Source organism: Gobius niger (assembly GCF_951799975.1).
Source record: "Gobius niger genome assembly, contig: SCAFFOLD_79, whole genome shotgun sequence".
Lineage (NCBI taxonomy): Eukaryota > Metazoa > Chordata > Actinopteri > Gobiiformes > Gobiidae > Gobius > Gobius niger.
This window is the reverse complement of record NW_027639108.1, coordinates 65,370-89,735: the sequence shown is the minus strand read 5'-3', so window position 1 is coordinate 89,735 and position 24,366 is coordinate 65,370. Positions and strand designations below refer to the sequence as shown.

General features: G+C 39.1%; 1 protein-coding gene across 2 annotated transcripts; it reads right to left on the bottom strand.

Annotated features, from left to right (window-relative positions):
- Positions 1-1,269: 1,269 nt before the first annotated feature.
- On the bottom strand, positions 1,270-24,363 carry LOC306982874 (protein-L-isoaspartate O-methyltransferase domain-containing protein 2-like). Of its 2 annotated transcripts, XM_079583324.1 has the most exons (10): positions 24,358-24,363; positions 18,289-18,341; positions 12,433-12,593; positions 10,228-10,378; positions 8,658-8,760; positions 7,093-7,264; positions 6,871-6,994; positions 4,840-5,080; positions 2,929-3,305; positions 1,270-1,379 (listed from the first exon to the last, which is right to left on the bottom strand). In XM_079583324.1, the coding sequence occupies exons 3-9, from the start codon at positions 12,586-12,588 to the stop codon at positions 2,942-2,944; spliced, it is 1,311 nt and encodes a 436-aa protein (XP_079439450.1). In that variant the 5' UTR covers positions 12,589-12,593; positions 18,289-18,341; positions 24,358-24,363; the 3' UTR covers positions 1,270-1,379; positions 2,929-2,941. The 2 variants fall into 2 exon arrangements, with proteins under 2 accessions (XP_079439450.1, XP_079439451.1); XM_079583325.1 differs by lacking the exon at positions 24,358-24,363 and having other exon boundaries at positions 18,289-18,414.
- Between the last annotated feature and the right edge of the window lie 3 nt (positions 24,364-24,366).

Here is a 24,366-nt window from a genome sequence, read left to right as displayed (position 1 = left end):
GCATTTTCTCCAGTTCAGCTTTACCCAAATCCTGTAGACCAGTGTAACACCTCATTTGAAAGCTAAGATCTACAAAACTAAATTGATCTTTTTCCTATCATCGGATTTTTTTTCATCACTTTTTTTGTTGGGCAGTCGTCTCATGTTTGTCAGATTTTCGTGACTTTTTTGTCACTTTTTCGTCAAATGTTTTGATTTTTTTTGGTCAAATTCTTATCACTTTTTCGTCCATTTTCTCTCATTTTTTCGTCATTTGTTTTCTCAATTTTTCTTCAAAATTTTTTGTAAAATTTGTCAATTTTTGTCATTTTTTGTAAATTTTTCATCACTTTTTCGTCCATTTTTTCGTCCATTTTTTTGTCCATTTTTTGTCCATTTTTTGTCCATTTTTCGTCACTTTTTTGTCAAATTATTTGCATTTTTTTGTCAAATTCTAATCACTTTTTGTCCATTTTTTGTCACTTTTTCGTCCATTTTTGGTACATTTTTTGTCCATTTTTTGTCACTTTCTCATCAATTTTTCATCAATTTTTCGTCAAATTTTTCTCACTTTTTTGTCAAATGTTTGTCCATTTTTGACATTTGTTGGTACATTTTTGGTACATTTTTTGTACATTTTTTGTCCATTTTTTGTCACTTCTTCGTCCATTTTTCGTCACTTTTTTCACATCTTCATCCTTGTTTTCGTCTCAGTTCTGTCGCTATTTTCACGCCGTTTTTCCAGAAGCTTTTGTACTGGGGTAAAGCTGGAGAAAATGTGCTCGGTTCAGGTGGGAGTTAAGGGATTAAAGTTTTGCCATTACAGTTAATAATCAGAAACCCCTCTCGTTTGCAAAGAGGACTATTCGGTATCAGAAGTAAAACATCTGGATCGGTGCATCTCTCGTTATAACATGGTCAAAAGATGGAGGGAAAAAAAAGATACGTCTCCTTTAAATTACTATTTTCAATCATCACGGCAAATCGCTAAACCTGCAGTTATTTAGGTGAGACATCGTCCTCTATTGGATCTTATTATAATAAAAACTAACCTTGTAGCTCCATGAACACGCTCGGAAATGCCTAATGAAGTCTTCTCTCGAACGCTAAAGCTCGTGGTTTAAATCGATTCTGTTACGACGTCAGGTAGTATTTTTCCCCCTCGACTCGTTTTAACTTTGTCAGTAAAAAGAAAAGACGATGTGGAGGACGGGATTACGCAGGAAAAGCCTATTGAGAGCTGTCAGTCTGTTGGGATGCAGTTCTGCCTTGCACAGACAGGGGGCGGCGGGCGGGGCTGCGGCAGAGTCGTCGGCCTGTGATTGGTCGGTACCCGGGCACGCCTGCGGGGGGGTGGCAGAGCGGGTACGTTGTTCAGGGGCAGCGGCGAAACCCAGCTCCTGGAAAACGACACCAACACGAGAGTTAGAATCTCCTCACTTCTGTTTACAAGGCACTACAAAATGGCCGCCAGAGCTTGACATTCGCTGCAATGTGTTACTATGGCGACGTCTAGAGTTTTATTATTAGCAGTTTGAGCCCCTTTAAACCCCACAGCGGCGACAGCAGACGTCGTATCTAACCCTCACTGGGACAGACACATGTTGTTTTAGTCCTATTGGCGTCTAAAGGCCCTCCCAGTTCTGTTGTGTTTGAAGGAGCACATGGCTACTTAACCTCTTAACTCCCGCCTGAACCGAGAGGATCTTTTTCCTCACGTCAGATTTTTTTTCCATCATTTTTTTGTTGGGTATTCAACTCATTTTTGTAACTTTTTTGTCATTTTTTTGTTCATTTTTTGTCATATTTTTGTCATTTTTTCATCAATTTTTGTCACATTTTTTGTCATTTTTTTGTCATTTTTTTTGTCATTTTTTGTCACATTTTGTAATGTTTTTGTCAAATTTGTATCACATTTGTAATTTTTTTTTTCACATTTTTTGCATTTTTTCGTCAATTTTTTTTATCAAATATTTGTCTTTTTTTAAATATTTTTTTTGTCAATTTTTTATCAAATTTTGTCACATTTTTTGTCATTTTTTGTCACATTTTTGTAATGTTTTTGTCAAATTTGTATCACATTTTTTGCATTTTTTTGTCAATTTTTTATCACATTTTTGTCAATTTTTTTGACATTTTTTGGTCATTTTTTGTCAAATTCGCATCACATTTTTGTAATTTTTTGGTCACATTTTTGGTCATTTTTCATCACATTTTTTTCATTTTTTTGTCAATTTTTTATCAATTTTTGGTCATTTTTTGGGGTCATTTTTAGGTCCATTTTTTTTGTAATTTGTATCAAATTTTTGTAATTTTTTAGTTAAATTTTGGTCATTTTTTGGTCACATTTGAGTAATTTTTTGCCACTTTTTCATCAATTTTTTGTCACTTTTTTGTCACATTTCCATCATTGTTTTTCGTCTCAGTTTTGTCACTATTTTCACAGCTTTTTTCCAGAAACTTTTGGATTGGGGTAAAGCCAAACTGAAAATGAAGGTTCTTTAGTCGTGCTAAAATGTGACAAAAAATGACAAAAATGTGACAAAAATGTGATAAAAAATGTGACAAAAAATGTGACAAAAATGTGACAGAAATGTGACAAAAAAATGACAAAAAAATGACAAAAAATGACAAAAATGTGACAAAAATGTGACAAAAAATGCGACAAAAAATGACAAAAAATGTTAAAAAAAATTGATAAAAAATTGACGAAAAAATGACACAAATGTGACAAAAAATGACAAAAAAGTTACAAAAATGAGTTGAATACCCAACAAAAAAATGATGGAAAAAAATCTGATGACGTGAGGAAAAAGATCCTCTCGTTCAGGCGGGAGTTAGGAGGTTAAGACAGTAAAGGCTTTGAGAAACTCTCTTGTTTTTGATGATCGTACATTAAAACCCTCACATGACCGTGGCTCACACATGCAGAGCCGTGACCCCGCCCACCTGTTCCGCGGCGTCACTTCTCGCGGTAGAACAGCAGGTACATCTTGAGCGGCTCCGGGAGCGGCAGAGCCATGATCCTCTCGCGCAGCAGGTTGACGGACGGCGTGGGTCTGAGGAGCTCCCCCGTCTCCCTCTCCTCCTCCGTCTCCTCCAGGCTCTCCCCCTCCTCCGTGTCCTCGTCGTCGGCGCCCGCCCTCGTGTGTCGCCGCTCCTCCCTCTCTCCGGGCGCCGCCGCCGCCTCCTCCTCCGCCTCCTCGCTGCCGTCCCGCCCCCTGAACGCTCGCCGCCCGCCCCTCACGAACCACGCCAGCTCGCGCTCGCCGGACGCCTCCTCCGTGCCCTGGTTGTTGTTGGAGTCTGGAGGAGCTGGACTGGAGCTGCAGGGAGGACAAAAGAGAGGAGCACACGAGTGAATCCTCAGGAGGCGCAGGACTTTCCTCGTCATGTATCCACTCTACCCAGTGCACGCTTGAGAGCAACACTGTAACGCCTCATTTGAAAGCTCAAATCTAGAAAAGTGATGGGAACTTTTTGTCACGTTGTTGCTGCATTTTTGTCATGTTTTTGTTGCTTTTTCGTCACTTTTTCGTTGTGTTTTCGTCTCTTGATTTTCGGATTTTTTTTTCATGTTATTGTTGTTTTTTCATCGTTTTTTTTCATCGCTTTGTCATCACGTTTTTGTCACATTTTGTTGTGTTTTTGTCACTTTTTTGTCCCTTTTTTATTTCCTTTTCCAGCACATTTTGGTTTTTGGATGCTTTTCTTTTAACCCCTTAACTCCCACCTGAACCGAGCACATTTTCTCCAGTTTGGCTTTACCCCAATCCAAAAGCTTCTGGAAAAAAGGTGAGAAAATGTGACAAAAAAGTGAGAAAAGTTTGACAAAAAAGTGACGAAAAATTGATGAAAAAGTGACCAAAAATTTTTTAAAAACGTGACAAAAATTTGATTAAAATTTGACAAAAAAAAAGGACAAAAATTAGACGAAAAAATGACAAAAAAATGCGACAAAAAAAGCTTCTGGGAAAAAGGTGGGAAAATAGCGACAAAACTGAGACGAAAACAATGATGGAAAACTGACAAAAAAGTGACGAAAAAATTAGACAAAATGTAGCAAAAAAAAGACAAAAATTTGATTAAAAAATGGACGAAAAAATGACAAAAATGTAGCAAAAAAAAGACAAAAATGTGATAAAAAATGTGATAAAAAATGACAAAAATGTGATAAAAAATTGACAAAAACATTACAAAAAATGGACAAAAATGTGATAAAAAAATGGACAAAAAAATGAGACAAAATGTGACAAAAAAAAATACAAAAATGTAGCAAAAAAATGACAAAAAATGACAAAAAAATGTGATAAAAAATGGACAAAAAAATGTGACAAAAAAATTGACAAAAAATAGACAAAATTAGACAAAATGTGACAAAAAAATAACAAAAATGTGACAAAAAAATGACCAAAAATGACCAAAAAAAATGGCAAAAAAGTTGCAAAAATGAGTTTAACAGCCAACAAAAAAATGATGGAAAAAAAAATCTGATGACGTGAGGAAAAAGATCCTCTCGGTTCAGGCGGGGGTTAAGAGGTTAAGCTTTTAGATTTGGGTAAAGCTCGGTTACGCCCGGGGGTAAGGGTAAGGTAAAGTGAGAGGCCAGACCGGTGGCCCCAGAGCCAGTGGCCCTTCTGTGCTCCTCCAGAATGGACATATGGCCAGTCCGCCCCTGACTCCCACCTGTGACCACCTGTGACTCTCACCTGTGACTCTCACCTGTGACTCCCACCCGTGACTCCCACCCGTGACTCTCACCTGTGACTCTCACCTGTGTGTACTGACCACCCCTGGCTCTCACCTGTGTGTACTGACCACCTGTGGCTCTCACCTGTGACTCTCACCCGTGACTCTCACCTGTGCGTGCTGACCACCTGCCGCGTGGCGAGGACCAGGGCGTTGCAGTGGCGCCTGTGGACCCGGCGCCGTTTGAAGCGCGAGCCGTATTTGTGCAGCCCGGCCGCCGCCAGCCCGCGGCTCACGCCGAAGGCCGCCGCTCTGCCCCGGGGCAGACTGTGCGGCTCGTCCGGACACACCCGGAGCGCGTGGCGGATGCAGATGCGGGACAGCTCCTGCAGGGAGCGCACCTCGTACTTCGCTGTGAGACACACACACAAACGGCTTCATTATTATCAGGACGACAGATGCCCTTCCGTCCTCCTTAACTCCTGAAGCGCTGGAGGAAGATCATCATGTTTGTATTTTCAACAAACTTATGCAGTAAAAAATATTCACATTGCCAGCTGGAAGTCAATTTAATGCTTTTCATTGAGATTTAAGGCCTTAGTTTTGACACAACTCATTAAATGACTTTGGTCGGTCCGAGATGTCACACATCACAGTTGGGTTTGGGTTTGCTGGATTTTTTTTTTTTCTTTTTTTGCTGGATTTTTGTCATTTTTCTGCTGGATTTTTGTCATTTTTCTGCTGGATTTTTGTCATTTTTCTGCTGGATTTTTGTCATTTTTCTGCTGGATTTTTGTCTTTTTTCTGCTGGATTTTTGTCTTTTTTTCTGCTGGATTTTTGTCTTTTTTTGCTGGATTTTTGTCATTTTTCTGCTGGATTTTTGTCATTTTTCTGCTGGATTTTTGTCATTTTTCTGCTGGATTTTTGTCTTTTTTTCTGCTGGATTTTTGTCTTTTTTCTGCTGGATTTTTGTCTTTTTTCTGCTGGATTTTTGTCTTTTTTTTTTTTTCTGCTGGATTTTTGTCTTTTTTTTGCTGGATTTTTGTCTTTTTTCTGCTGGATTTTTGTCATTTTTCTGCTGGATTTTTGTCTTTTTTCTGCTGGATTTTTGTCATTTTTCTGCTGGATTTTTGTCTTTTTTCTGCTGGATTTTTGTCATTTTTCTGCTGGATTTTTTTAATTTTTTTGCTGTATTTTTGTCATTTTTTTGCTGGATTTTTGTCATTTTTCTGCTGGATTTTTGTCTTTTTTCTGCTGGATTTTTGTCTTTTTTCTGCTGGATTTTTGTCTTTTTTTCTGCTGGATTTTTGTCTTTTTTTGCTGGATTTTTGTCATTTTTCTGCTGGATTTTTGTCATTTTTCTGCTGGATTTTTGTCATTTTTCTGCTGGATTTTTGTCTTTTTTTCTGCTGGATTTTTGTCTTTTTTCTGCTGGATTTTTGTCTTTTTTCTGCTGGATTTTTGTCTTTTTTTTTTTTTCTGCTGGATTTTTGTCTTTTTTTTGCTGGATTTTTGTCTTTTTTCTGCTGGATTTTTGTCATTTTTCTGCTGGATTTTTGTCTTTTTTCTGCTGGATTTTTGTCATTTTTCTGCTGGATTTTTGTCTTTTTTCTGCTGGATTTTTGTCATTTTTCTGCTGGATTTTTTTAATTTTTTTGCTGTATTTTTGTCTTTTTTTTGCTGGATTTTTGTCATTTTTTTGCTGGATTTTTGTCATTTTTCTGCTGGATTTTTGTCTTTTTTCTGCTGGATTTTTGTTTTTTTTCTGCTGGATTTTTGTCTTTTTTCTGCTGGATTTTTGTCTTTTTTTTGCTGGATTTTTGTCCTTTTTCTGCTGGATTTTTGTCTTTTTTCTGCTGGATTTTAGTCATTTTTCTGCTGGATTTTTGCCTTTTTTCTGCTGGATTTTTGTCATTTTTCTGCTGGATTTTTGTCACTTTTTTGTTGAGTTTTTGTCATTTTTGTTGCTTTTTTTGTCACTTTTTAGCGTTTTTTTTGGTTGCGTTTACATCCTCATTTTCTTCTCTGTTTTGAAGAAGCTTTTAGATGTGGAGAACAGGAGAAAACATGTTCAGGTGGGAGTTAAGAGGTTAAATATTTAGCAGAAATCTAAACAATTACTTCTGCTAAAGTCACAGATACTTCATCAGAATTGGACTCAAGTAAAGATACAAAAAGAGGCTACTCGAAGAAGGTCTTACGCAGTGGAATGTTCTTGCGCCGCCCGTTGATGCTGTGTTTGGGCTGCACCAGCGGAGCGAACGACACAGAGATGATCTTCTTGGTTTCCCAGCTGTTGACGCCTGTGCGGGTGATCTTCGTCAACTGCAAAGAAGAAGAAGAAGAGGAGGAATGATCCAGATCTTTTTCTCTGTGCAGAAACGTTAAATGTTCCCGTGTGTGGTGTGTGGTGTGTGCCGGACCTTCTCCTCCAGAGGCATGACCAGGACTCCTCCGATCTTCAGCAGCTGCTTCATGAAGTCCTCGTGCTCCTTCTGGACGCCGGCGCCGCAGTAAACGCGGTCGTACTGTCTGCTGTCGGGAGGGATCTCCAGGCAGTTCCCCGCCACGAAGGACGGCTCGCAGAACTCAAACCTGCAGCACGGGAACATCCAAGATTGCATTCATGTCGTTATAGAACATCAGGTGAGAAACATGGAGCAGGAGCTGATAAAACTCACTGGGAGAGACACAGTTTGGGACAGAAATGTTTTCCCTGATAATATTTGGAAGTGTCACATTCATCTCACGGCTGAAAGTCCTTTCATCGTTTGGAATATTGTCCAGTTTCCAACTTTTTGCCAATTTTATTTACAAATATTTTCCCTATTTTCCCCAATTCCCCACAATTTATTTCCCAAATGTTAATATTTTTCTGCCCAAACATGAGGCCATTTTTCCAATTTTTTTTACACACTTCTTTCTTATTTTTGGCTTAATTTTTCTCGTTTTCCCTCTTGTTTTTATTTCATTTATGCTCATTTTCTATTTCTACTATTCCCAGCTTCCCCATTTCCCCAATTTCTTTTTTCAGGGTGTCTGCAGAGTTGGACAAGTCAAATTTAAGACTTTTTAAGACCTTTTTAAGACCACAAAATCTCAAAATTAAAACGCGCAATATATAAATGGACTGTAAAGAAAATCACTGTCACACAAACCCAAGAGTCAAACTGTTGTTTCTGATTTCACAGTGGGATGTACACATGTAAGAACTTCATTTTTCACATCAGGCATTTTAACAACCATTCAAGTTTTAACCTTATCCCATAATAAGAATATTGAGATTGAATACTTACTCACAATTATCGACAACAGATATTTAGTTTTTGTATTTAAAATGCTTTGTAACACTTGAGCTGGTTAAACATTCACTGTTTCTAAAAATAAAAGCAGCTTTTCCACTCGTTTGCAGAGAACAAAAAACACTGTCAACTTTACAACTCATTAATTATCATCATTATTTTAATGATATTATTATTAGGCCAGAATCTAGTCCAGGTTTGATGTTTTCTAATCTTGTTTGTCAGATGTTTTGATGAACAAAGTGAGAAACGTGTTTCTAAAGTAACAGGATTTTCTCTTTCCTTCTGTCCCTGAGCAGAGGAGCGTTCGCTTTGTGTTTCCCAACATCTGGACAAACTTTATTGTGAATGATGCCGTTCATGACCTTGAGTTGGATATTTACAGTGAAGGATTATCTCCACGTTGTTTCATATCGGACGTACCTTTCCCCCGACAGCAGCGTTACGGACGTCCATCACCTTGGTCATGTTTTGGACTCCTAAACACTGCTGACTTCAGTGGTTTTTTGAGCAGATGAAGCTCTGGAGATCCTTCTGAACATCCGTCTGCCTCGCTCGACTATCGCTGAGTTTACGTTGTCTGTTTTTTACCAAACTATTCCCAGTTTCCCCCCTTTCTTGACATTGGAGTGGGTGAATTGTCACATCTTCCAAACAACTTGAGCTCCAGAGCGCCGGACTCTCACCTGTCGAAGCTGTCGCTGGTCTTGATGAAGGAGTCGAGTTTCTGGTTGGCGTATTCGATCACGTCTGAGTGCAGCTCGATGCCGTGGTTCACTCCAAACGGACCTGAAACATAAAACACACTTTAAGGCCCGTTCACTCCAGACTTCATGAGCTTCATTATATTCCTCCTCTGGAATTGTGGCCAGTTTAATAATGAATAATAATAATAATGCATCATTGTTGGTGCGGCCCTCAAACTCCAAACTGCCCACCCCGACTTTAGTAAAAGTACATGTATGACTGACTATGAATCTGTTGAGAGCGACCCTCCCACACAGCAGGAACATCATCTACAAAATCAGCTGTTAGGGCATCTGGGTGGGGGTTTGTTGATGGTGCCCTCTTCACCTGGCCCGCTCTATTGACAAAAAATGGACAAAAAACGATGAAAAAGTGGCAAAAATGTCACAAAAGTTGACAAAAAATTGACAAAAAAATGGACAAAAAAGGACAAAAAAATGTCAGAAAGTGACAAAAAATTACGAAAAATTGACTAAAAATTACCAAAAAAATGATGAAAGAGTGGCAAAAATGTCACAAAAATGGACAAAAAAAATGACGAAAAAATGACAAAAATGTCACAAAATAATTACAGAAAGTGACAAAAAAATGACGAAAAATTGACAAAAAAATGGACAAAAAAGGGCAAAAAAAATGACAGAAAGTGACAAAAAAATGATGAAAAATTGACAAAAAAATGACAAAAAAATTGACAAAAAAGGACAAAAAAATGTCAGAAAGTGACCAAAAATTGACTAAAAATTGACAAAAAAATGATGAAAAAGTGGCAAAAATGTCACAAAAATTGACAAAAAAAATTACAAAAAAATTACAAAAACGTCACAAAATAATTACAGAAATTGACAAAAAAGTGACAAAAAAATGACAAAAATTTGACAAAAAATTGACGAAAAAATGATGAAAAAGTGGCAAAAATGTCACAAAAATGGACAAAAAAATGACGAAAATTTGACAAAAAAATTGACAGAAAGTGACAAAAAAAATGACGAAAATTTGACAAAAAATGGACGAAAAAATGATGAAAAAGTGGCAAAAATGTCACAAAAAATTGACAAAAAGTGACAAAAAATGTACTATTTGACAAAAAAAATTACAAAAAAGTTACACAAATTAGTTGAACCCCCCCAAAAAAATGATGGAAAAAAAATCTGACGTGAGGAAAAAGATCCATCTAGATGAGTTCAGGCGGGAGTTAAGAGGTTAATTGTTCTATTGTGAAATGAAATGTTTATCATACGTTGGGGGAAGGCGCTCATTCAGTTTATCTTGCCAGAAGTAACTCAAAGTAACTCAAAGTAGTGTAACTCAGCTACATTTTTGAAACAGTAATATTAAATACAAGCATTTTTTTTGTAAAAGCTGCAACTGCTAACATAGAATATATTAAAATTTTAAAGTAACTTGCCCAACACTGTTACCCAGCTCGTAACTGAACACCTGTGTGTGCGTGTGTGTGAAGGATCGATTTCCTTGAGTTCTAGTTCCTCTTGGTGTCGCGGAGGCTCGTACCCAGGATGAGGCCGACCATGGTGCTGAGGTACCCGGTGCCGCTGCCCAGGTTCAGGAAGGACAGTCCGGGCTGAAGGTCCAGCGCCTCCATCACCTCGGAGTAAATGCACGGGGCCGACAGGTGGATGTTCCCGTGACGCCAGGCCAGGTCCTGCAGCACAGACACGTTACATCCACAGCACTTCACAAACTGAGAAGAGCCGGGACAATCCAGAGCAGAGGAAAACCCGCGGACATACGGCGCGGCTGGAATTTTCAATATATTTCAGCATAGAACCTTTGGCCCTCAAGATGATTTTGAGAAATATTATTATACAAATCAGAAGTACTTTAATCGTTTTAGAGTTTAATCTTAACCTCTTACCACCCGCCTAAACCAAATGCATTCTGTCCTCTTTGGCTATAGGCCTGTGTAACACCTCATTTGAAAGCTAAGACCCGCAAAACTGATCTTTTTCCTCGCGTTGTTGCTGTGTTTTGTCACCTTTTGTATGTTTTTTTTTTTTTTTTTTTTTTTTGTCAATTTTGTGACATTTTGGATGAATTTTTGTCACTATTTGTTGAATTTTTTTCCCTTTTTGGTTGAGTTTTTTGTCATTTTCTGTTGAATTTTTTTCCCTTTTTGGTTGAATTTTTGTCATTTTTTGTTGAATTTTTTTGTCACTTTTTGTTACATTTTTGTCACATTTTGGTTGAATTTTTTTGTCACTTTTTGTTGAATTTTTGTCACTTTTTGTTGAATTTTTGTTGAATTTTTTTGTCACTTTTTGGTTGAGTTTATTGTCACTTTTTGTTGAATTTTTGTTGAATTTTTGTCACTTTTTTGTTGAATTTTTGTCACTTTTTGTTGAATTTTTTTGTCACTTTTTGTTGAATTTTTGTCACTTTTTGTTGAATTTTTGTTGAATTTTTTTGTCACTTTTTGGTTGAGTTTTTTGTCACTTTTTGTTGAATTTTTGTTGAATTTTTGTCACTTTTTGTTGAATTTTTGTCACTTTTTGTTGAATTTTTTTGTCACTTTCTGTTGAATTTTTGTCCCTTTTTGGTTGAGTTTTTTGTCACATTTTTGTTGAATTTTTGTCAAATTTTTGTTACATTTTTGTCAGTTTTTGTTGAATTTTTGTCCCTTTTTGTTGAATTTTTTTGTCACATTTTTGTTGAATTTTTGTCACATTTTTGTTGAATTTTTGTCACTTTTTGTTGAATTTTTGTTATTTTTTGTAAAAAAAAATTGTCACTTTTTGTTGAATTTTTTTGTCATTTTTTGTTGAATTTTTTTGTCACATTTTTGTTGAATTTTTTTGTCACTTTTTGTTGAATTTTTTTCTCACTTTTTGTTGAATTTTTGTCACTTTTTTGTTGAATTTTTGTCACATTTTTGTTGAATTTTTGTCACTTTTTGTTAAATTTTTGTCACTTTTTGGTTGAGTTTTTTGTCACATTTTTGTTGAATTTTTGTCACTTTTTGTTGAATTTTTGTCATTTTTTGTTGAATTTTTTTGTCATTTTTTGTTGAATTTTTGTCACATTTTGTTGAATTTTTGTCATTTTTTGTTGAATTTTTGTCACTTTTTGTTGAATTTTTGTCACATTTTGTTGAATTTTTGTCACTTTTTGTTGATTTTTTCTCACTTATTGTTGAATTTTTGTCACATTTTTGTTGAATTTTTGTCACTTTTTGTTAAATTTTATCAATTTTTGTTGAATTTTTGTCACTTTTTTTCTCACATTTTTGTCGCGTTTACATCCTTGTTTTCTTCTCATTTTTTGTGGCTATTTTGGTGCTTTTTTCCCAAGAATCTTTTTGATTCGGGTAAAGCCAAACTGGAGAAAATGTGCTCCGTTCAGGTGGGAGTTAAGAGGTTAAATGAGGCGTTACACCTATAGGCTGTAAGCTCCAGTTGAGAAGCTTTTAGATTTAGGTAAAGCTGAACTGGAGAAGATGTGCTTGTTTAAGGCGGGGGGTTAAGTGCTGTAAAAATGTGAGAAACTCTGTCAATTACTTACAACTTTCCTCCTCTGAGACTTTTACACATTTCTGTTGCAAAATGTACCATGACTGTTCAGATCAGGTTTAGTTTGGCTCCATTTATCCTGCAATCTCACATTTTTACACATTTATTACAAAAGGAGAGAGATTATCCCGAGCGAAACCCCTGATCCAGAGGGAACTTAGGATCTTATGTAGACTTTGAATAAGCTGACCTTGTAGGCGTTGTCCCTGTACTCGTCGAGGTAGTAGTCGGCTCGATCGATGGCTCTGAACGCTCGCTCCACCAGCTCCGAGCGGATGTAATAGGCCTCCTTCAGATTATCGATCAGGTCATCGTTGTCCTCGCCAGCACTCACCGCGCCGCCCATTCTGCCTGCGAAACATGGAGGAAAACCACATCAGCGCGAATTCTGTCTGTGAAACATGGAGGAAAACCACATCAGCACCAATTCTGTCAGCAAAACATGGCTGAAAACCACATCAGCGCGAATTCTGTCTGCGAAACATGAAGGAAAACCACATCAGCGCGAATTCTGTCTGCGAAACATGGAGGAAAACCACATCAGCGTGAATTCTGTCTGCGAAACATGGAGGAAAACCACATCAGCGTGAATTCTGTCTGCGAAACATGAAGGAAAACCACATCAGCGCGAATTCTGTCTGCGAAACATGGAGGAAAACCACATCAGCACCAATTCTGTCTGCGAAACATGGAGGAAAACCACATCAGCACCAATTCTGTCTGCGAAACATGGAGGAAAACCACATCAGCACCAATTCTGTCTGCGAAACATGGAGGAAAACCACATCAGCACCAATTCTGTCTGCGAAACATGGAGGAAAACCACATCAGCACCAATTCTGTCTGCGAAAAAAAAAGCTAAAGCTAAAGCTAAGGCTAAAGCTAAAGGTAAAGCTAAAGGTAAAGGTAAAGCTAAGGCTAAAGCTAAAGGTAAAGCTAAAGGTAAAGGTAAAGCTAAAGGTAAAGGTAAAGGTAAAGCTAAAGCTAAGGCTAAAGCTAAAGGTAAAGCTAAAGGTAAAGGTAAAGCTAAAGGTAAAGCTAAAAGTAAAGCTAAAGCTAAAGCTAAAGGTAAAGGTAAAGGTAAAGCTAAAGCTAAAGGTAAAGCTAAAGCTAAAGGTAAAGGTAAAGGTAAAGGTAAAGGTAAAGCTAAAGGTAAAGGTAAAGGTAAAGGTAAAGGTAAAGCTAAAGGTAAAGCTAAAGCTAAAGCTAAAGCTAAAGCTAAAGGTAAAGGTAAAGCTAAAGGTAAAGCTAAAGGTTAAGCTAAAGGTAAAGCTAAAGCTAAAGCTAAAGGTAAAGGTAAAGCTAAAGCTAAAGCTAAAGCTAAAGCTAAGGGTAAAGGTAAAGGTAAAGCTAAAGCTAAAGGTAAAGCTAAAGGTAAAGGTAAAGCTAAAGGTAAAGCTAAAGGTTAAGCTAAAGCTAAAGCTAAAGGTAAAGGTAAAGCTAAAGGTAAAGCTAAAGGTTAAGCTAAAGCTAAAGGTAAAGCTAAAGGTAAAGCTAAAGGTTAAGCTAAAGCTAAAGGTAAAGCTAAAGGTAAAGGTAAAGCTAAAGGTAAAGCTAAAGGTAAAGCTAAACCTAAAGGTAAAGCTAAAGCTAAAGGTAAAGCTAAAGGTAAAGCTAAAGGTAAAGCTAAAGGTAAAGGTAAAGCTAAAGGTAAACCTAAAGGTAAAGGTAAAGCTAAAGGTAAACCTAAAGGTAAAGCTAAAGCTAAAGCCCATGTGTTTCTTGTTGTCACTGCTTTTCTATTTGTCTAAGAGTCTAGTTTCTTTTTCAGTCCAGGTTTAGTCCTGGTTTTAAACCAGTTTACTGTTAGTCCTGGTTTAGTCCTGGTTCAGTCCTGGTTTAGTCCTGGCTCAGACCTCTGCATCTCTGATAATGACTGAAGTGTGAGTAAGTTACAGCTTTGCTTCTGCATTTGTGCTGAAGCTGCTCATGAGTTCAGGCTTTTTTAGACTCACTGTGGATCATTTATTCACGTTTGGAGAGAAAAAGTACCGAAAATTAGCACCAAAACCCCCCCCTTACCGCCCCCTATTGGAGCTTTTCGGTTGAACGGTACCCAGCCCTAGTACCCGCTGTAAACCTTTGGGCTAAACTATTTAGAACTCGGTCTAAAGCTTGATCGAAACATGGAGTCGCTGAACAAACTTTTTTTTTTAAATGTTTTATCCGTGAACAAACTACAAGCTTCCATATGTCGTCTTCCCGTCCCTCCTCGTTCTGTGATTGGTCCAAATCCATGCGAAAAATTTCAGCCATGATCCCCAGGCTGCAGTTCCAAAGGACTCGAGCGCTCACGGGTGTTCACAGTAGGGCTGCTCGATTATAGAAAAAATAATAATCACGATTATTTTAGTAATAGTTGGGTAAAGCGAAACTGGAGAAAACGCTCTCGGTTCAGGCGGGAGTTAAGAGGTTAAACTAACACTCGGTAAATAATTCAACAAAAACAGATGGCAGATAAAAAACCTTTTGAATTTCACATTAAAACGTCGCGAGTTCTTCGGCGTTAAAAAACACACCCAGACAAAGGCGAGTCGTCGGAGGCAGGAAGGAAACACGAAGGAGGCCCTAAAACTGTCACCTCCTCAGCCCCGAGCGCCTCCAGACCCCAGGGGCCAAACGTGGCCGCTGGGAGGGACAAAAGCAGCTGCTGTCGACGAGCAAAAGGAACACAATGAATCCAAAATCAAAACTACAGCAGCGGAGGAGAGGCTGCAGTGTTTTAACTGCTTGGTAAAGGAACAGGCCAGCGTTTTTCCACACTGAGATATGTTCTTACCTGAGCTGTGACGAGTTCTTTAGGACCTGTCTGATCTTCAGTCACGTAAACACAGCGCAGACGGCGTTAGCATTTAGCCTCTCCCTCTCTCCTCTATAGCTCCAAAACAGGTCAAGATAGAAGCTACCAAGCTCTTCCACGTTTTCCCTATTTAAATATGGTTACGAGAAGTGTTCCACTACAAAGTATAATTACACAAAATTAAACCATGTGGATTTTCTAAGCGGATTAAAAGGGGGAACTATATTGTAAGGCGTAATAATACCAGGAGTAGTTTGGCATCCGCACAGTAAAGTGAAGATTACTGCGCCGATCTTTTATATTTTGTCAAATTTTGTCACATTTTTGTCATTTTTTTGTCATTTTTTTTTGTTGATTTTTTATCAATTTTTTGTTGTTTTTTTGTCACATTTTAGTATTTTTTTGTAATTTTTTTGTAATTTTTTTGTAATTTTTTGTAATTTTTTTGTCATTTTTTGTCATTTTTTTGTCCATTTTTTCGTCGAGTTATTATAAATTTTTTGTCTTTTTTTTAAACATTTTGTCAAATTTTGTCACATTTTTGTCAATTTTTGTCACATTTTGTCACATAACGTAGTAATAATACCAGGAGTAATTTGGCATCCGCACAGTAAAGTGAAGATTACTGCGCGGATTACTCCTGGTATTATTACGCCTTACAATATAGTTCCCCCTTTTATCCGCTTAGAAAATCCACATTGTTTAATTGTGTGTAATTATACTTTGTAGTGGAACACTTCACGTAACCATATTTAAATAGAGAAAACGTGGAAGAGCTTGGTAGATTCTATCTTCACCTGTTTTGGAGCTATAGAGGAGAGAGGGAGAGGCTAAATGCTAACGCCGTCTGTGTTTACGTGACTGAAGATCATGACAGGTCCTAAAGAACTCGTCACAGCTCAGGTAAGAACATATCTCAGTGTGTAAAAATGATGGCCTGTTCCTTTAAAGGGGGGGTGTTATGCAAAATCGACCTTTTCAAGCTTTCCATCATGTTATTCTGTCACTCCCTCATTAAAAACATGGCTGAAGTGTTGCCTTGGCACATTCACGTATTTCTGAGTAATCTGTAAAAACTCTGATGGCGGCCATTTTAGGGATAGGTTTGCCTGAGTCCTCCTAGGAACGCCCCCACCTCCTGGAGACGCCTCCGAGCTTTCGTCACCAGCCGAGTAACCAACCACTGCTCCTCAGCAGAACCCCCTCCCCACTGATGCCACAGACAGCGTGTGGAGGGGGCGTGTCTAAAGGCTCAGAGGTTCTTAAAGAGACAGAGGCCTATTTCAAGACATTCACTACAGCCATTTTGAGAGAGACATTTTATACAAGGCAGTTACTCTAATTTACTGTGTAACCCAGCTAATATTAATAGCTATTATTTATACAGTCCCTGCAGTTGTTAATGTAAATGTAAGAACTCCATTTCCCATGAGCCTTTGCGCGCTTTCCCGGACGTCCGGTTACCGGTAGTAGCTGGCCAATATACACAGTAGCCTCTGGCTGGCAGCTAGGTGCGCGGGACAAGCGGGACTCGGGTGCGGCTGCAGGTAAAACGCCAATCTAAACCTCTAAACTGCGTACTTTTTATGAATAGTTTATGACATGTTGTGCTCCTCAACCAGGTGGTTCAACCGCAACACTTAATCGTGACCGTGTGCCTTTGTTTTGATTGGGATCGGTAAGTGTCGCCGTGCTATTTTGAACATAGTCATTCAATGTTGTTGTTTTTATTCTTGTGACGATTGCGCATATACATATGCTGATCATGCGCCGTCCTTTATGTGGGTTAAAGTAAGTAAAGTTAAAGTAGCTCCGATGAAATGTTTGTACATGTACCATGCCAGTGTGGTTAGCTCCGTTAGCTTTCCCCGGCTATCTTTTGACCGGTCTATTTGTATTTATCTATTTGCAATGCTTTTTGTCATACAGTCATTGGTGTTGAATGTGTATCTAAGTGCATTGATATGATGCATTTATTGGAGATAACCACTCTGCCACGGTTGTATCTAAGGTTTTAGACATTGCTGTTTACTCATACATGCATGTTGTTGTGCAGGCCAGGTTTGCCACGGTTCCGTGAGGCAATCCAGTCTGTGGGAGAACCGTTATTGCCCTCTGGATTTCCCAAAGTTTTCCACTGACTTCTGATTCTACTGACGGTGCGGTAGGAGGCCTTGCGGCCACTCTCTTGTCCCTGTGTGCGTGTCCCACCACCTCCAACGCGTGACGGTGTCACATCTATGAACTATACGCATAATAATGGACAATAGCGCTGCGCTCTGGCGTGTGGACTTATATCTCACATAGAACAGTGGTCTGATGTTTTTTCTTTTTGTTTCAAACCCGTAACTGTAAATATTGTATATACCTGTACATAACTTGGCTAGCCAACACTACATTTACAGACCAACAGAAGGTTTGGTCATCACTGTAGTGTGATATAGACTGGTGCTATGGGACTGAAAAAAGCAGAATACCCCCTCTTTAACCTTAACTACTTATTATATTAAGCTGAAATTTTGAATGTTGACTAATTAGGACCTTCTGGCCCTTAACAGCAAATTATATTTCACAAGGTTATGATAGACCCATCATTTTCTGCAAAAACTACTTCCTGTACAACATCACATTTTAGTTCTTATACCAGACAAACTCTCGGGTCTCAGAAGGATAAGCGCCGTGTTATGAAACCATTGTGTGAAATACTTCTGCGAAAGTAAGCGATTAACAACGGCCGCACGAGGGCAGTGCGACGGTAACTAGTTGAGCTCAGTGTAGTCAGTAGCTCAGTGTAGTCAGTAGGCCAGTGGGGAAGTGGGCGCCTACAGAACTGTGTCATCTGCAGTTCATCAAACACACGGGGCATTTCTGCTTCTGCAAGAACGTTTTAACCCCTGAAGTCACAGCAGAACCAGGCCGTCCGTCCGTCACGTCTGTAACGTCGCTGCGCGTGCACCTTTCTTTCTTTCCTTACGACGCACAGTGGCTCCAGCTTTACGTAAACAATCTCTGAAACGACGAATACAGCACTCACAAAACACACAACCACAGTAAATACAGCCGTGTTCGCTCGTGAGCGGATGTCAAAGCAGAAACAGAGCGAGATGGACGCGGCGGCGGTGTTAGCTGCTGCTGCTGGACACAGACACAAACATCACCGACAGCTGCTGCTAACGGCGCCAAAAACACCGGGAAACACACGTCCCCGCGCGCTGCGAACGGACGGTCGCGGGGTAAATGTCGTACCTGTGTGGATGCGCGGCCTGTCTCGGTGGGTTTCCCCGGTTTGCTCCGCGCACGGCCGTTTTTCCGTCGGAGAAAATCGGATTTTTTTTCTTCGCTGGATGTAAACAGAGGGGGCCAGCTGACGCGCTGACGTCACACGGAGCGCGACGGACGTTTGGCCTACTTTTTTTATTTATTTTTATTTTTTCTTTGTGTTTTTTGCGCTGACATTTTGTAGTATTAGTATTATGATTATGATTATTATTTTTATTAAATACTTATATAAATAATTGTTATTTAAATATACTTCGTTTACGTCCTCCCACTCCTTTTCGAGTTAGTTTTACGGTATGTGTATATGACAGCACGTTAACCATTTAACTCCCACCAGAACCGAGCACATTTTCTCCAACTTGGCTTTACCCCAATCCAAAAGCTTCTGGAAAAAAGGTGTGAAAATAGCGACAGAACTGAGACGAAAACAATGATGAAGATGTGACAAAAAAGTGAGAAAACTTTGACAAAAAAGTGACGAAAAAATGACAAAAATGTGACAAAAAATGAAAAAAAAAAGACAAAAAAAATACGAAAAATGTGACAAAAAATGATCAAAAAAATTACAAAAAAAATAATTAAAAAAATTGATTAAAAAATGACATAAAAGTTCCAAAATGAGTTGAATACCCCCCCAAAAAAGATGGAAAAAAAATGTGATGACGTGAGGAAAAAGATCCATTTAAATGAGTTTTGTAGATCTTAGCTTTCAAATGAGGCGTTACACTGGCCTACAGGATTTGGGTAAAGCAGCACTTGTCCACATGTGATCTCATTGCGGCTTACAAAACTTTTAATCACGATGTGCATGGCGTGCTCATCTGTGGGGGCGTCTCCCACAACAACTGCGGTTGTGTCGTGTAGTGGAAAAATGTCCGTGTACTGGATTGAGTCGATACGTGACAATGCGAGCACATAGACCAGGGTTGGGCAATGTCAGATCAAATCCGGCCCTTCAGCACCTCTGGCCCTCAAGATGATTTTGAGAAATGTATTATATATTATAAATCAGAGAGCACTTTTAACAATATTAGAGTTAAATAGGAGGGGGAAAAGGTAGAAACACTGTCAATGCACCCAATAAGGTCATATAATATGTACAACACTGGCATTTGAAGGAAGTGCACTGGAAAAAGAATAGTTGTTTTAAGGAAGAAATGACATAAATCTACTTGAAACAACAGATTAAATCTAAGGTTTCAGTTGATTTGTTCTGGTTTTAGATGAAATAAAACCTTTAGTAGTCGTTATTCTCTTAATTCAGATCATTTTGTGTCATTTCAAGTGAAAAAAAACTCTGATTTCAAGTGGGTTTTATTCTTGTTCCGTTGGCGCTATAGCATTTGTATGTTGGATTAGTTCAAACCGACTGAAATTCAGCATAGAAGAACCTTTATTCAAGCAATTTTAAGCCATTTATCTCATTTAGGATGCTCATTTATCCAGTGTTGTGCTTTACTATGGGTTAATAATCATCGGTGTCGGCCCTCGGTCCAAAGGTGGTGGAGAATGACCGAGCCAAGATCCTGTGGGACTTCCAGATACAGACGGACAGAATGGACATTGTGGTGGTGACAAAGAGCAGAGAAAAGCCATTGTGGTCGACATAGCAACACCAAGACTTCAACATCAGGAAAAAGGAACACGAGAAACTAGAGAAACACCAGGGGCTCAGAGAAGAGAAAACCTGGAGGGTGAAGGCATCAGTGCAGCCACAGAAAATACTGAAGATACTGTGCAGAACCCTCAAGCTGCCAGGACCCGAGCTTTGAGGAAAAAAGAAAATAAATAATAATACATAAATAAATATTGCTAATAAGACGTTGAATTTGGTTTGTTTCCATTTATGTAGTAAATGTAAGAATTGTATTTGACACGAAAGATTTCCATTTTTACACAGCTTTAGTGAAAGACCCATTACAGCAGAGTGGAAAAAAGAAAAGAAGATCATCACCAGTTTAAGAAGCAGAGTCCCCACATGTAGCTCTCCCGTCGGTCCAGCAGAGGTCAGTGCTGCTCCACATCAGGAGGTTCAGTGATACCTCAGTCTGAAGAGAACCTGAAGGATCATTTCTGGTTCCAGATAACATCCTTTCCTTTCGACAGGCCCCTAAACTTTGCCACATGACATCAGCAGTATTTCTCTCCTGCTCATCCACGTCAGGTCAGTGATCTGTTCCGGATACCTCCTGGTTGCCTCCCTCTAGAGGTGTTGTGGGACAAGGCCTTGACTTTAGCTTCAGGGCCGCGAGTTCTTTTTCTCTTCCCTGTAACAATGTGTCCCCGTTTCTTACAGAATTCTTTCAGAACATCGATTTTTAACCCTCAAAATATTCATTATCTGTGTCACACTCGGTCATGTTTACAGTGTTGGATACGGTCTTGGTAGGCCTGACCTTTGACCTGGACCAGCATGCTTTGCGCTCGGTGAAATGCTGCTTATTGTTTTACATTGGATTTAATGTTCATCCTTTGGCGAACCTTTGCTCAAACATGGGTTCGTGTTTATAAATGTATCATCTATATATATATATGTTCACATTCGGGTGAGACTTTGCCAGAGTCTCATGTTTGAGACGCACCTCACATGAAACTGCCTTTGGCCTGGTTTAGATTTGGTTTAGTCCTGGTTTATTACTATGATTATAGTTGAATTAATCTGTTGCTGCTTTTGTGGGGTTTTTTATTATTAAAAATGTTGGAATATAATGAAAACCTTTGTTTTTTTTTATATTTATCTCATAAAGCCCAGGAAAATCTGTCTCAGTATAAAATGCAGGCCTCACTGGAAAGCCCTGGTCTCAGTCTATGTTTAATGTTTATTTTTTTTACGGCTGTGTTAAATATCTGCTACGGTTAGCTTTAGTTCGTAAACTCCACTATCCTTAAGGTTAGGGCTAAGGTAAGGTTAGCTTTAGTTCGTAAACTCCACTATTCTTAAGTTTAGGGCTAAGGTAAGGTTAGCTTTAGTTCGTAAACTCCACTATTCTTAAGTTTAGGGCTAAGGTAAGGTTAGCTTTAGTTCGTAAACTCCACTATCCTTAAGTTTAGGGCTAAGGTAAGGTTAGCTTTAGTTCGTAAACTTCACTATCCTTAAGGTTAGGGCTAAGGTAAGGTTAGCTTTAGCTCGTAAACTCCACTATCCTTAAGGTTAGGGCTAAGGTAAGGTTAGCTTTAGTTCTTAAACTTCACTATCCTTAAGGTTAGGGCTAAGGTAAGGTTAGCTTTAGTTCGTAAACTCCACTATCCTTAAGGTTAGGGCTAAGATAAGCTTAGCTTTGGTTCGTAAACTCCATTATCCTTAAGGTTTGGGCTAAGGTAAGGTTTGCTTTAGTTCGTAAACTCCACTATCCTTAAGGTTAGGGCTAAGGTAAGGTTACCTTTAGCTCGTAAACTCCATTATCCTTAAGGTTTGGGCTAAGATAAGCTTAGCTTTGGTTCGTAAACTCCATTATCCTTAAGGTTAGGGCTAAGATAAGCTTAGCTTTGGTTCGTAAACTCCATTATCCTTAAGGTTTGGGCTAAGGTAAGGTTTGCTTTAGTTCGTAAACTCCACTATCCTTAAGTTTAGGGCTAAGGTAAGATTACCTTTAGCTCGTAAACTCCATTATCCTTAAGGTTTGGGCTAAGGTAAGGTTAGCTTTAGCTCGTAAACTCCACTATCCTTAAGTTTAGGGCTAAGGTAAGGTTAGCTTTAGTTCGTAAACTCCATTATCCTTAAGGTTAGGGCTAAGATAAGCTTAGCTTTGGTTCGTAAACTCCATTATCCTTAAGGTTAGGGCTAAGATAAGCTTAGCTTTGGTTCGTAAACTCCATTATCCTTAAGGTTTGGGCTAAGGTAAGGTTTGCTTTAGTTCGTAAACTCCACTATCCTTAAGTTTAGGGCTAAGGTAAGATTACCTTTAGCTCGTAAACTCCATTATCCTTAAGGTTTGGGCTAAGGTAAGGTTAGCTTTAGCTCGTAAACTCCACTATCCTTAAGTTTAGGGCTAAGGTAAGGTTAGCTTTAGTTCGTAAACTCCACTATCCTTAAGGTTAGGGCTAAGGTAAGGTTAGCTTTAGTTCGTAAACTCCACTATCCTTAAGGTTAGGGCTAAGGTAAGGTTAGCTTTAGTTCGTAAACTCCACTATCCTTAAGGTTAGGGCTAAGGTAAGGTTAGCTTTAGTTCGTAAACTCCACTATCCTTAAGTTTAGGGCTAAGGTAAGATTAGCTTTAGTTCGTAAACTCCACTATCCTTAAGTTTAGGGCTAAGGTAAGGTTAGCTTTAGTTCGTAAACTCCACTATCCTTAAGTTTAGGGCTAAGGTAAGGTTAGCTTTAGCTCGTAAACTCCACTATCCTTAAGGTTAGGGCTAAGGTAAGGTTAGCTTTAGCTCGTAAACTCCACTATCCTTAAGTTTAGAGCTAAGGTAAGGTTAGCTTTAGCTCGTAAACTCCACTATCTTTAAGGTTAGGGATAAGATAAGGTTAGCTTTAGTTCGTAAACTCCACTATCCTTAAGGTTAGGGCTAAGGTAAGGTTAGCTTTAGCTCGTAAACTCCACTATCCTTAAGTTTAGGGCTAAGGTAAGGTTAGCTTTAGCTCGTAAACTCCACTATCCTTAAGGTTAGGGCTAAGGTAAGGTTAGCTTTAGCTCGTAAACTCCACTATCCTTAAGGTTAGGGCTAAGATAAGGTTAGCTTTAGCTCGTAAACTCCACTATCCTTAAGGTTAGGGCTAAGGTAAGGTTAGCTTTAGCTCGTAAACTCCACTATCCTTAAGTTTACTGCTAAGGTAAGGTTAGCTTTAGTTCGTAAACTCCACAGGTTAAGGTAAGGTTAGCTTTAGCTCGTAAACTCCTGGCTCTGGTAGGAGTGACGTTTCCGCGGCGACACCAGGCGACACACACAGACTTGTCTATGGATCTTTATTGGTATTTTTCATAGAGAACATTTAAAATGGTTCAAACTCTCACAATAACTGACATCACTGCTTCTCCGCTGAACAACACTGACACTGAACAGGAGACTGACACTTTTTTTTTATTTATTACTTACAGACGCACAGCACAGACGGATCCATCTACATCTTAATCCCCCAGCCCCTCCACCCCCCCCCCGACAAACAAACAAACAAACAAACAAACAAACAAACAAACAAACCGTCTCAAAAATATAAATCAAATCACAGCCGAGGTTTGCCCCACTTTACAAAAAACGCTGCAGCAGTTATAGCAAAGGAACACGCTATAGAAAAGTAACAACAAAGTACCGTCAAATCTATTGTAGAAGTGCTTTTGCCATTTTGGAAGTTTTTTTTTCTCTCTCAAAAGGATCTAGAAAAATCACCAGTAAAAATAGCTCATCTCTGTAAAAACGTGCAGCGGGACAAGCCTTGGCTGTGGCTTCTTTTTTTTTTTTTTTTGTAGATTTTATACGTTTTTTCCCAACAGTTTTCAATACATCGACGTTTATAACACTGTTTTTTTTTTTCGTTTTTATTTCAAATATGTACAGAGATGTCCACAAAATATAATGCCCCGCACAGGACGCGCTTCTATCGGACGACACGGGAGTTTTTACCTGAATATCACAGAATGGATCACAGTATCGTATTTGCCTACAACAGAGGAGGGTGGGAAGCGAGTTTTTTCGAAGTCCCTGTTTCTTTACCTGGCCACGCCTCCACCGGGCGGAGCCGGATGTACCGTATACCGGACGACAAACTGTTCGATCTGGCCCTATAACGTTGAAAAGGCCAGGGTTTGTTGTCAGGGTTTCTTGGGGGGAGGGGTTATTGGGGGCGGCTGAGAGTGAACGGGGTTTTTTCGCGGACGAGCCGTGGGAAGGCACAGGTCGTGAGCCACGGCACGATTCGACGGCGGGAGGTTTTGGTTTTTGCGGAACACAGAGAGAGGAGAGAGGACGTCCCGGAGCGAGCAGAGGCGGGAGGAGGAGGCGAGGTGTTACCGCAGGAGAGAGCGAGGCTTTGCTTTAGGATCGCGTGAAGGAAACAGTGGAAGAATCTTTTGGGAAACACAGTTGTTCACTGTTTTTAGCCGTTTT